This window comes from Schistocerca nitens, chromosome 3 (genome assembly GCF_023898315.1).
Source record: "Schistocerca nitens isolate TAMUIC-IGC-003100 chromosome 3, iqSchNite1.1, whole genome shotgun sequence".
NCBI lineage: Eukaryota > Metazoa > Arthropoda > Insecta > Orthoptera > Acrididae > Schistocerca > Schistocerca nitens.
The window spans coordinates 648,635,280-648,648,532 of NC_064616.1; the positions used below are offsets into that span (position 1 = coordinate 648,635,280).

General features: G+C 37.9%; 1 protein-coding gene across 2 annotated transcripts in view; it reads right to left on the bottom strand.

The window, feature by feature from the left end:
* LOC126248606 (ankyrin repeat domain-containing protein 16-like) overlaps positions 1 to 12,995 on the bottom strand; it is a 106,786-nt gene extending 93,791 nt beyond the window's left edge. Inside the window, exons 1-3 of one of the 2 annotated variants that reach the window (XM_049949745.1) lie at positions 12,330 to 12,995; positions 9,948 to 10,136; positions 9,728 to 9,855 (exon numbers count right to left, since the gene is read on the bottom strand). In XM_049949745.1, coding sequence (XP_049805702.1) covers positions 9,728 to 9,855; positions 9,948 to 10,120 — 301 coding nt within the window. In that variant the 5' untranslated portion in view covers positions 10,121 to 10,136; positions 12,330 to 12,995. The remainder of the gene's footprint in view (positions 1 to 9,727; positions 9,856 to 9,947; positions 10,137 to 12,329) is intronic. The other variant, XM_049949744.1, reaches the window with a different exon arrangement.
* Positions 12,996 to 13,253: the final 258 nt, after the last annotated feature.

The following is a 13,253-nucleotide window of genomic DNA, read 5'->3' on the forward strand; positions in this document are numbered from 1 at the left end:
CCTATATTTTGTCACTGTCTGCGAGATAAAACAAAATAGGCCTTTATAATACTGCAGCAATTTTAACACATGCCAAAGAATCGAGACTGTTTTGGCAGAAATTGTCATTTTTATAACACGGCAGAATATAATTCACGAAGTACCAATATCAAATGCCTATTAGGACTACTACAAGCAAAAACCTTTACGTTAGGAAATAGTTTTACACTTCATTCATACGCTCCGGTTTCTCAAGCATGAGATCGAAAAGTAGTAGTGCGAAATTTGTATAGAAATTTGGAATCGTCTTATTCTTCCATGATTTGTGTGATGTCCCCATTTCTTCTCCTTCCTCGTTCTAACAAACAATGTTGTTATCACTAATTCTGTATCTATTCCTGCCAATGTCAAAGGTTATTCACCGGTTAACTTCACTAACTCTGCCAGAATCACCAGTTTAGTTATCCCGCAATTATTCTTCGGTTAGACAGTGTTACGTGTTCGTACAATGCGTTTTCCACGCTACTTCCAGAATAGACCTGCTGCTAGACCGGCTGCTAGCCGGAGACTGTACAACTGGCCCTTGCTAGTATAGAGATCTGGCCGAAAATTTTCTGTCAAAATTTCATTTTCTTGGATACACCAAGAAGATGCTTACACAGCCAACAGCCACGTTTCTGTAGGCAGAAGCGGAAGAAGATACTACTCAACTGCGCATGCGCATGATCCCACTCGTAACTGCTATAACAAATCTAATGTTAACAGTTGTGACGTCATGCTCATCGGAGGCAATTTGTTGTTACGAAGCATTGCATAGTCTTCCTAAAGCCTTTGACACATTTTGCTGTCGGCAGACACTTGTATGAGCACAGTGTTTTGTTGCTGTATATGACGCATTTCTTTTGCAATTTAAGTTTTATTTTAGTTTTTTCTCTCGTTCACGTTTTATGGCTGCAGTATTATTCTGCAGAATCAGGATACAGTAATATCCTTTGTTAGAGTATTGGTTCTTACCAGTCAAAACTACAAAAATTTAACTGAGAACAAAAACAATGAAAAATTCCTGGAATTCAAAAAAATTCCCGGGTTTTCCCCGGATGAAAAAATTCCCGGGTTTTTCCCAGATCTCCCAGGTCGTAGACACCCTGTTACACCACACATTTATTTTCTGCAAATCCTCATTGATTTGTTCACAACTTTCATGTGATACTACTTTCCTGTAGACTACAGCATCATCGGCAAACAGTCTAATGCCACTGTCAATACCATCAATCAGATCATTGATGTAAATCATAAAAAGCTGCCCTGGGGCACACCTGAAGTTACGCTTGTTTCTGTTGCAGTCACCCCATTCAGGAAGACATACTGCTCTCTTTCTGTTAGAAAACTTTCTATCCAACCACATATGTCATTGCGTAGACCATAAGTGCACACTTTTTGGAGCAAGCGACAGTGTAGAACTGAGTCGAACGCCGTTCGAAAGTCAAGAAATATGGCATCAACCTGGGAGCCGGTATCCAGAGCCTGTTGTATATCATGCACAAATAGGTCCAACTGTGTCTCACATGACTGCTGTTTCCTAAAACCGTGCTGGTTTCTGCAGATGAGCTTCTCAGAATCTACAAAGGTCATTATGTCTGAACACATAATATGTTCCATGATTCTACAACAAATCGATGTCAGTGAAATTGGCCAGTAATTATGTGCATACGATTTTCTATCCTTTTTGTAGATTGCTATGACCTGGGCCTTCTTCCAGTCCTGTGGAACTTTGCGCTGTTCCAATGATCTCTGACAGATGATGGATAAGAATGGTGCTATATTTGTAGCATAGTCAACATATAATCTTAAGGGGGTACTGCACGGGCCAGATGCCTTCCTGGTGTCTAAGGATACACTAAACACTTCACATGGTTCACCCGCATTCGAGATGACCTTCGACGCCTACCATGACTGTCAGGAGCATAAATGAAATTGTGCATACCAATTGAAGACTGACTGTCCGACAGATTGCAGAAGAATGTAACACTTCAGTTGGATCATGCCATGAAATCCTAACACAACATCCAGGAATGCATCAAGATGCTGCGAAGTTTGTCCCAGGACTCACGATTCAAGACAAGACCTTTGCCTCACTATCTGTGAAGAGCTTTTGGATCACGCAAATGAAAACAATATGTTCCTTAAGAGAATCACAGGACTTTTTTTTTATTTCTTAAGTTGAAAACCCTGTTGAAAGGATGAAGATTTGCAGCAACAGATGAGATAAAAGAAAATTCGCAGATGGCCCTTCTAGTAATCCAGCAAGAGGTGTACCAAGACTGCTTCTGGAGGTGGAAACACTGTTGGGAGCGATGTAGCAATCATGGAGGAGAGTTATTTTGAAGGAGACAATGCACAATAAGTAAAATGTAAGCACAGAAAAATTTTGTGGACAAAGTTCTGGAATTTTCTGAACAGACCTCATACATATAGTTTCAAGCTGATGGGAAAGGAGGGGGGGGGGGGGGAGGATGGGGGGTAGAAGCTATTGGTATGATGGTATATCTGTAACCGAGGCCACGTACATCAACTAACACTACGAACTATATATCTATCTGCATATTTTAAAGCATTACCCAACATATTACTCCAACCTTGACTTAGTCATCACATGTAACAGATATAATCTTAAGAACCCCCTGCTCTGAAAAGGTTGCTCTCCTCCAATCACTCCTTTCACCCTGTATCTGATCCCCACCTCATCTCCCCCCCCCCCCACCAACACCACCATTCTCTCTTTCCCCCTCTCTCTGCCTCCATCCTTTCACCCCTAACTCTGAACCCAAGAAAGCACTGCTATTTATGTATAATTTTACCACTGTTGGCAACATAATTATTGTATTGTACTTAAAGTCTGCACCAGATCAGCTGATTATTTAGACAAGTATGAAATTCAACCTATATAAACTTGACAGAAACGGATTTGTATACCTCCTGAAATATTTATTCCAACGTATGTATTCAGCAACTCAAACAAATATCTCCACAATCCTTTAAAACTTATTCCAAAATAATAAAGTTGTTATGATATATATTCTTTGTACTTTGAGATAATGTTTCTGATTTGCTATATGTTCTTTGCACCTAGTAGTTTCCAGAACCAGTCTTTGTTTGCAAAATAAGACAGTTTACATGTCAAGTGTTATGATACAGAAAGGACCCTTTGACCACTGGAGGTATTCTATTTTACTTGTTTACTGTCACTTTTATATATCCATTTAAGTTATAATAAAAACTTTCCCATACCCCCCCCCCCCCACACACACACACCCACACCCACACCCACACCCACACACACACACACACACACACACACACACACACACACACACACACACACACACAGAGAGAGAGAGAGAGAGAGAGAGAGAGAGAGAGAGAGAGAGAGAGAGAGAGTGTGTGAGTGTGTGTGAGTGTGTGTGAGTGTGAGTGTGTGTGTGTGTGTGTGTGTGTGTGTGTGTGTGTCATAGCAGCACATGTAAATACACCTGATGACGGAGGTTTAAACTTTCAAAACACACCGTGGGTATAAATAAACAGCGACCGGTAACAGTATACTTATTGTTTCATTCGATATGAATAATGTTCATGGGTAAAGCCTAACCTGAAATGTTCGCATTTAAAGTTAATAATGCCTACCTTATTCACGTTAGATTACCATAATCATGGAGCTAAATGTACAAAATTTCATTTAAATTTTCTACAAAATTTTAATTTTCTACAAATTGAATCTATCTCCAACAAATTCGTGGGATTCGAAAGAAATTAGATGGGACAACAATCATTATTCATACTACACCACTTCATACACTCCTAGATATTCTCTTGCTCTGATTTTTCTGATCTTAATTTTCCTCGATCCTCTTATGTTCTCCCCAGCAGGCCACAAGTTTTTAAACACTATCACAGGCATTCTATTGACCTAAGTCCACTTTTAGACCTTTTAACAAAAATTAGAAATCCGAAAGCTAAGAAATTTTGTGTTGATACTACACAGAAAACCACATTACACACTGAACAGAATGGCCGCAAAAATTTAAAGCACTGCACGTTATTCCATTTTTACTATCTTCCTTTACACCTAGAATTCTCAATCATGTCTCTTGGATTTTATCTATGTTACTGTAATCTTCATTATTAGGGATAGCTCGAAGCAACTCTTCGCGATATTCAAGCATGGGATAGTTTTCTCAACTCTTTAACTACTGTAACCTGTTGTTGTTGTGGTCTTCAGTCCTGAGACTGGTTTGATGCAGCTCTCCATGCTACTCTATCCTGTGCAAGCTTCTTCATCTCCCAGTACCTACTGCAACCTACATCCTTCTGAATCTGCTTAGTGTATTCATCTTTTGGTCTCCCCCTACGATTTTTACTCTCCACGCTGCCCTCCAATACTAAATTGGTGATCCCTTGATGCCTCAGAACATGTCCTACCAACCGATCCCTTCTTCTGGTCAAGTTGTGCCACAAACTCCTCTTCTCCCCAATTCTATTCAATACCTCCTCATTAGTTATGTGATCTACCCATCTAATCTTCAGCATTCTTCTGTAGCACCACATTTCGAAAGCTTCTATTCTCTTCTTGTCCAAACTATTTACCGTCCATGTTTCACTTCCATACATGGCTACACTCCATACAAATACTTTCAGAAATGACTTCCTGACACTTAAATCTATACTCGATCTTAACAAATTTCTCTTCTTCAGAAACGCTTTCCTTGCCATTGCCAGTCTACATTTTATATCCTCTCTACTTCGACCATCATCAGTTATTTTGCTCCCCAAATAGCAGAATTCCTTTACTACTTTAAGTGTCTCATTTCCTAATCTAATACCCTCAACATCACCCGACTTAATTTGACTACATTCCATTATCCTCGTTTTGCTTTTGTTGATGTTCATCTTATATCCTCCCTTCAAGACACCGTCCATTCCGTTCAACTGCTCTTCCAAGTCCTTTGCTGTCTCTGACAGAATTACAATGTCATCGGCGAACCTCAAAGTTTTTATTTCTTCTCCATGGATTTTAATAACTACTCCGAATTTTTCTTTTGTTTCCTTTACTGCTTGCTCAATATACAGATTGAATAACATCGGGGAGAGGCTACAACCCTGTCTTACACCCTTCCCAACCACTGCTTCCCTTTCATGTCCCTCGACTCTTATAACTGCCATCTGGTTTCTGTACAAATTGTAAATAGCCTTTCGCTCCCTGTATTTTACCCCTGCCACCTTTAGAATTTGAAAGAGAGTATTCCAGTCAACATTGTCAAAAGCTTTCTCTAAGTCTACAAATGCTAGAAACGTAGGTTTGCCTTTCCTTAATCTTTCTTCTAAGATAAGTCGTAAGGTCAGTATTGCCTCACGTGTTCCAGTATTTCTATGGAATCCAAACTGATCTTCCCCGAGGTCGGCTTCTACTAGTTTTTCCATTCGTCTGTAAAGAATTCGTGTTAGTATTTTGCAGCTGTGGCTTATTAAACTGATTGTTCGGTAATTCTCACATCTGTCAACACCTGCTTTCTTTGGGATTGGAATTATTATATTCTTCTTGAAGTCTGAGGGTATTTCGCCTGTTTCATACATCTTGCTCACCAGATGGTAGAGTTTTGTCAGGACTGGCTCTCCCAAGGCCATCAGTAGTTCTAATGGAACGTTGTCTACTCCAGGGGCCTTGTTTCGACTCAGGTCTTTCAGTGCTCTGTCAAACTCTTCACGCAGTATCGTATCTCCCATTTCATCTTCATCTACATCCTCTTCCATTTCCATAATATTGTCCTGAAGTACATCGCCCTTGTATAGACCCTCTATATACTCCTTCCACCTTTCTGCTTTCCCTTCTTTGCTTAGAACTGAGTTTTCATCTGAGCTCTTGATGTTCATACAAGTGGTTCTCTCATCTCCAAAGGTCTCTTTAATTTTCCTGTAGGCAGTATCTATCTTACCCCTAGTGAGATAAGCCTCTACAGCCTTACATTTGTCCTCTAGCCATGCCTGCTTAGCCATTTTGCACTTCCTGTCGATCTCATTTTTGAGACGTTTGTATTCCTTTTTGCCTCCTTCATTTACTGCATTTTTATATTTTCTCCTTTCATCAATTAAATTCAATATTTCTTCTGTTACCCAAGGATTTCTACTAGCCCTCGTCTTTTTACCTACTTGATCCTCTGCTGCCTTCACTACTTCATCCCTCAAAGCTACCCATTCTTCTTCTACTGTATTTCTTTCCCCCATTCCTGTCAATTGTTCCCTTATGCTCTCCCTGAAACTCTCTACAACCTCTGGTTTAGTCAGTTTATCCAGGTCCCTACAGTCACACTGTAACCTACATACGTTTAAATCTGTTTTACTGCATTCAAGCTCTGGTCTTCCTCTAAAATTTTTGCCCCCCACCTCCCCTTCCTCTACACATATCTTTTCATCTACAATTCCCCCCCCCCCCAACACACACACACACTCACACACACACACACACACTCACACACACACACACACACACACACACACACACTCACACACTCTCTCTCTCTCTCTCTCTCTCTCTCTCTCTCTCCTCTTGCATTGTCAAATGAACTACTCTCTGATATCTCAGAATGTGCCATGTCAACTGAGGCCTTATTTTTTTGGGTCAAGTTGGCTTTTTCCTCCCCCGTTTGATTCAGCGTTTCATTAGATACCCAATCTATTTATCTAATATTCAGAATTTCTCTGTAACACAACATTTCAAATTTTATTCACTTCTTATTTGTACTGCTTAATGTTCGCATTACAGTTCCACTTCACAGTTCACTTCCAACAACTACTTTTAGAGAAGACTTCGTAACACTTAAATTTATATTTAATCTTGACCAATCTTTCTTTTCTATCAAAGCTTTGCTTCCTAAGAAAACTCCTGTACTATTTTTAATGCCTTGTTTCCTAACCTAGTTCCCCCAGTATCACATAACATAATTTAACTACATTGTTGTTTTGTTTTCATTGGCATTCACCTTATGACCTCTTTTCAAGGCACTGCCCATTCTCTTCAAATGATCTTCCATGACTTTTCCATCTCATATAGATTTATAACGTAAATGGAAAACCATAATGATTTACTTCTTCTCGCTAACCTTTAGTTCCTTTTCAAATTTTCCTTCAGTTGCCTTTGCCAAAATTGCACAACATGGGTGATAGGGTATAACCCTATCTCACTCCCTTCTTAGCAGCTGCCTACCTTTATGTCTTTTGATACTTACAACTGCAGTCTGGTTTTTGTACATGTTGTAGATAGTCTATTGCTTCCTGCATTTTATCCTAGATTATGTCCAAATTTCAAAAAGTGTATTCCAGTCAATAGTGTCAAAAGCTTTCTCTAAATCTCCAAATTTAGGTTTCTCTTTCTTCTGACTAATTTCTAAGACAAAACAGATGGTTCGGTAGTATTCATACCTCTTAGCACCTGCCTTCTTTGTTATTGGTATTTTTAAATTCCTCTGGGAGTACTTCATCCGTTAACATAGTCTACATAGTAAATGTAACATTTCTGTCATGATTGTTTCTCCCATAGATCTTAAATCTTCTGACGAAATATCGTCTACTCCAGGTGCCTTTTTTCCACTTGTATCTTTTAGTGTTTGGACAACTACTTCTCGCAGCAGCACATCATGCATTCAGCTTTTTCTTCCCTTGCCCTTACATTGTCTTCAAGTTTCTTACCTTTATATGGCCCTTCTATATATTTCTTTCAACTTTCAGCCTTCTCTCTCATGCTTAGTAATGACCTCTCATCTGAGCTCTATGTTCATACAGCTGCTTCTCTCTTCTGCAAAGGTTTCTTTAACTTTTCTGTAATTGGCATCATGCCATGCATCATTTCACAGCTTTGCATTTTTTTCTCTATGCATTCCTACTTTGACACTTTCCACACTCTCATTTTGGGCAGTTGTATTCTCTTTGGTCTGTATCATTTTCTGCATTTTTTATATTTTTTTCCCTTTCCTCAACAGAGTTTAATATCCCAGTAACACCACATTTCTTGTGGGCATTATGTTTTCTCTATTTTATCCTCTGAGCCCATCAGTACTTCATCTCCCAAGGCTATCCATTCATCTTCTATTTGATTTTTTCCCACAGTTTCAGTTCATAGTTGTCTAATACTAACTTTGAGCAATTTCTGGTTGTTCTAACTTACCCAGGTCTCATCCCTTTAATCTCCTTCCTTTCTGCAACTTCTTCTGTTATAAATAGTATATTATGGTCCCTTGTGGAGATCTGAATGGTGGAACTATTTCACCTTCACAATAGTTTACCCAAGAGGCCTAAAGGAGGTAGTAGAGCTGCATGTCTTCATGGAATATAATTCCTACAGTTTCCTCTCGCTTTCATCGGTGCTGCGAAGGACCATATTGGCTAATGTTGCATGGTCAGATCATCAATCATAAAAAATGTTGCTGTTTAATTACGGAAAAGGCTATTGTACCCAATTCCCAAAATAGGAGAAAATAATTATGATATTTCCAGTCTCAGTTGTCCTTGCTATCACCCAAGAGATAGCGACACAACGGACGGATTGCAAAGTCTCATAAAACATTTCATAACCTCGCACCAACACTTTCAGAGGCCAACAACGGGTATAGGCAAGAAAGACTCTGACTACAAGCTTGTCAGCACTTCAAAACATAAGATATACAATAATAATAATAATAATAATAATAATATTTTTGCCCTCTATGAATCCTGCCAGTAGCATTGAGGTTATTCAAATGGTTCAAATGGCTCTGAGCACTATGGGACTTAACATCTATGGTCATCAGTCCCCTAGAACTTAGAACTACTTAAACCTAACTAACCTAAGGACATCACACAATGCCCAGTCATCACGAGGCAGAGAAAATCCCTGACCCCGCCGGGAATCGAACCCGGGCGTGGGAAGCGAGAACGCTACCGCACGACCACGAGCTGCGGACAGCATTGAGGTTATTTCCTGATGCCTTAACACACGTTCTATCATCCTATCCCTCCTTCTAGTAAGTGTTCTGCACATATTCCTTTCCTTGCCAATCTTGGAGGGAACGTCCTCATTTCTTATGCTATTATTCCACTTAATTTTCGGCATCATACTGTAACACCACATCAAAAATGTTTCATTTCTCTTCTTTTCCAGTTTTCCCAAAGTCTATAATTCACTTCCATACAATGTTGTGCTCCAGATATGTCTTCTTCAAATTAAGGCCTATGTTGATACTGATAGACTTCTCCTGGTAATGAATTTTTTCCCTTTGCCTGTGTTTGTATGATTCTTATGCCCTCCTTACTTCGTCCATCATGCTTATTTTGATTTTATTGTAACCCAATTCCCTCACTCCATTTACTAGGCAATCCTCAATTTTGACGTTTAGTTTATTGCTAGTCTCAGTTCTGCAACCCCTTATTATTTTTGTATTACAATATAGTTATTAAAGTTATATTATTAAACACTGACTAGCAGTAAGGGTATATAACAATTGTTTATTCTGTCCCTCACAATCTATTTTTCTTGGAATTACTGGTTGTCATGGAACATAACAAAAATCAACAGTAATGTTGACTGACTGACGAGGAATATGACTAACAGATGATGCTAGTGAAAATGAAACCAGCAATACCATGAAATATAAACTGTGAGGTGAAATACATTTTATTACAACTATTATAATTTCTCTATTATTACATTTTTTCATAAATGTACCTTTTTCCAGAAGATATTTCACCACACTGACATTGCAAGCTGTTACTGCCTCATGTAAACATGTTCTTCGGTCAAAATTCATGGCCTCCAGATTCTCTAGTGAGTCTACACACACCTCTACTAAGAATCTATAATATAAAAAAAAAATAATTAAATAAACCATTATTACACCATTTAGAAACAGAATTACAACATAAAATTCAGGTATTTGTTACATCACCTTAGAATCTCCAAGTCTCCCAATTTGCAGATCAAGTGAAAGGCTGTATCTCCAGATTTTACATCAGTACACATCTTGTCAGTCACTTTACAGTTACTAAAAATTTCTTTTAATTCATTTTTGTTTCTTCCAGTAACAGCATGAAATACTTTTGTCCATAACTGGTTCTCCATTTTAATAAAAAAGGTCCTGAAAAAGGGAAAAAAAACATTACTCAAATTACTAAAAGTGGGTAAGTCTTAGTGATGTACTAAGTTCTGAGGTATGCTAAAAGTGAGCAAAGTTGTTTAATTTTAATTTTTAGTAATAAAGCAGCAATCAAGTCAATTTGCTGAGTGGAACAGTCTATGAGATGGGTTGTGCCAAGCAACAAAATAGTAGAAAAGACTCTAGCAAGTCACATTAGTGAACTGAAATTGAACTTGTCACCACTCCAAAAGTTAATCTGAAAATGGAAGTGTACGCTTTCATTTGTATAACACATGAAAGGCCTCTACCTTTCCCTGACTTGGTCACTACAGATGGAATAGCGCAAGCTTAGATTGGGGAAGGATAAGGAAGAAACTTGTCACTTATTTTTCATAGAAACCATAGCACCAGAGATACCTTTAAAATGGAAAAAAAAGGCAATGAGTATAATATGCAATCTGAGATATAATGGCACATACAGACAACATTTCAAGAAACTTTGCATTATAACATTATCATCTGTTTACATTTATAGCATTATATCATTTGTTAAAACCTACATAATATGCAAAGACGGTCTTTTTTTTTTTTTTTTTTTTTTTTTTTTAAAGCAATAAAACAAGACAGCAGTCAGACCTAGCCTACATACATTTCAGTCCAGAACAACTTGTTACCAAAAACGGGTCCTACATGTTGTGATATGGGTGTATAACAACCTACCAGATGGGGTGGGGGGGGGGGGAACAGAAATACCAAGAGTTTTCACATATAAATTAAAAAATTTCTTTTGGATAAAAACTTTTACACAATAAATGATTTTTTTGAAAAAAGTAATCAATGTTAACAAATTTCTTAGCCTAATAACTGATCACTTAGGCCTGATTATTGTGTGTTTCCTTCAAGTATGAACAAGTGAAAGTACAATGTAATGTCTATTATCTTCTTGTAATATTGAAAAAAACTGTCATGAAATAAATAAAATTGAACAATATAACAAAAAATACATGCTGACTTGTCCCATATGATACATGCAAATTGCCTTAGCCTATATTCCTTAATGTTAGTCCGGTGTCTTAACCTGTTGGGCACCTCATCTGGTTAAAGAGAAATTAATGTTTAACATGAAATCCTGTCCATCGTGCATTTTCATATGCACATTATAAGTGAAATTAAAATTTGATATGGATTACTAGCAATGGCACAATTCCTTATTTCCATGAGCAACAATGTCAGAAAACAAACAAATGGCTTCTAGAGCAACCAGAGATTGAATATTGGCTCTTGCAACAGCTTGTCACTTGAACACTTTTTGAGTCTCCAGCTTCATCTTACTCTAGACTGTAAGACCTATAACGTATCCAAAGAATTGTTTCCTGGATCTAGCACAAACCTTTTGCCCATTACTTTGTCTCAAAATCTATTTGTCATTCAGTATACTGCTTACACATTTTACTTCCCTTCTTTCTATTACCATGATACAATGCCTTTTTTCATTTATTTCTTGCACCCACATAATCTGACAAGTTATTTCAAGGCAATATGACTTACATTAATCAGGACAACTGAGCCAGTTATAGGAGCTGCTCCCATGAATAAAAGGTGACTTATTCAGAATTACATGATTGACCTAAAAAAAAAAAAGTCGTTGTGACAACCCAATTTTTGTTATCTTTCCTGCAACTTTCTGTTTTGTCAATAATCACATGTTGCCCTGCAATACATTCAGACAGTTGCCTCTCTTAGTTCTTCCCAGCTCTCTAAAATTTTTATTGGAACTCTTTGTCTGCCCTTTATTGTAGTAAATCATCATCTTTGCTGAGAAAATCATAGATTTCAGCTCCTGCTACAACTCCAAATCATAGGGTTCAGATAACACTGTTTTTTGACCCTCTGAGGTCAACTGAACCTACCATTAATGGATGTTGGCTGTGTCTACAATGAAAGGTGACAAGTCAATTGTAGTCAACAATTATGAATACAAAACATTATTTCTGATATACTAATCTGTAGGCCCGAGGCCTAGGTCAGACTGAAAGATAAAAGAGTCTTAAGTTGGCGGAGTGGTACTACGGGCTTCAGGTAACACAATTATTCGTTCAAATAACATAACAGACTCAGAATTACAAAACTTTGAAGAGTATTTTAATCACCACTGCTACGTGTTAGTTATTTCATACAAAATCAGTTACTTACCAGTAGCTTACAGGAGAACGAATGCAGTAACATTCTACGTCTTCGACGATTTGTTTGAATTCATGACTACATACTGGACTCTTACAGATTACCGGTATCAAATAATAGGGCTTTAATTACTCTTTGTCAGCACTTATGCTAGTAGTGAAAAAAATTACATCTCCCTACAAAAATAAACATCTCCCTCTCATAAAACACATACCACTACAGTTTCTAAAATAAATTCGTCTACAGTATAGTAGGATTCGTGCACATTAATTTTACACTTTTTCAAAATTAAAATCTTGTTTCTCTACTTATATGTAGTAGAGTTCACGTTCTAGCTTTAAGTCATACGGTATATTTTAGTATTCTAAGAAAAAACTCTGTATTAACCACAAAAAAAATTTCCGCGTGCTTCCTACATAAAAATTAATACAACTGTTGTCAAATAGTGATGGGGAGCTCGAGAATGAGTCGTTCAAATGAACGCTTCACTCCAGTCAAGGAACATACTCCAGTGAACTAGTGAAGCGTGAACTAACCACTCAATTTCAATGAACTGGTACTTCAAACTAGTGGTGGGCAGGAAATCGAGTATCTGTTAGAAATCACAGTGACTGAGAAGTCACAGATATCACAGTAGCAACTTTACAGAATCTAACTGCGATTTGAATTACAGTTAGCAGTCGCAATAAGTATTTCACATTCAAAGACGTGAGCCATCTATTGGTCGAATTTAGCACTGCTTTCTGCGATTTCAGTGACAAGTCGCAACTAAGAGTCGCAAGTAGCATCTAAAAAGCGCGGTTAACAGTGCCATCTGTTGGCCAAAGTTCGTACTACGTCCATCTCTGCGGTACGCTATGTAGTCCAACTGCGATTTCTGTGACAAGTCGCAACTAAGAGTCGCAAGTAGCATCTAAAAAGCTCAGTTAACAGTTC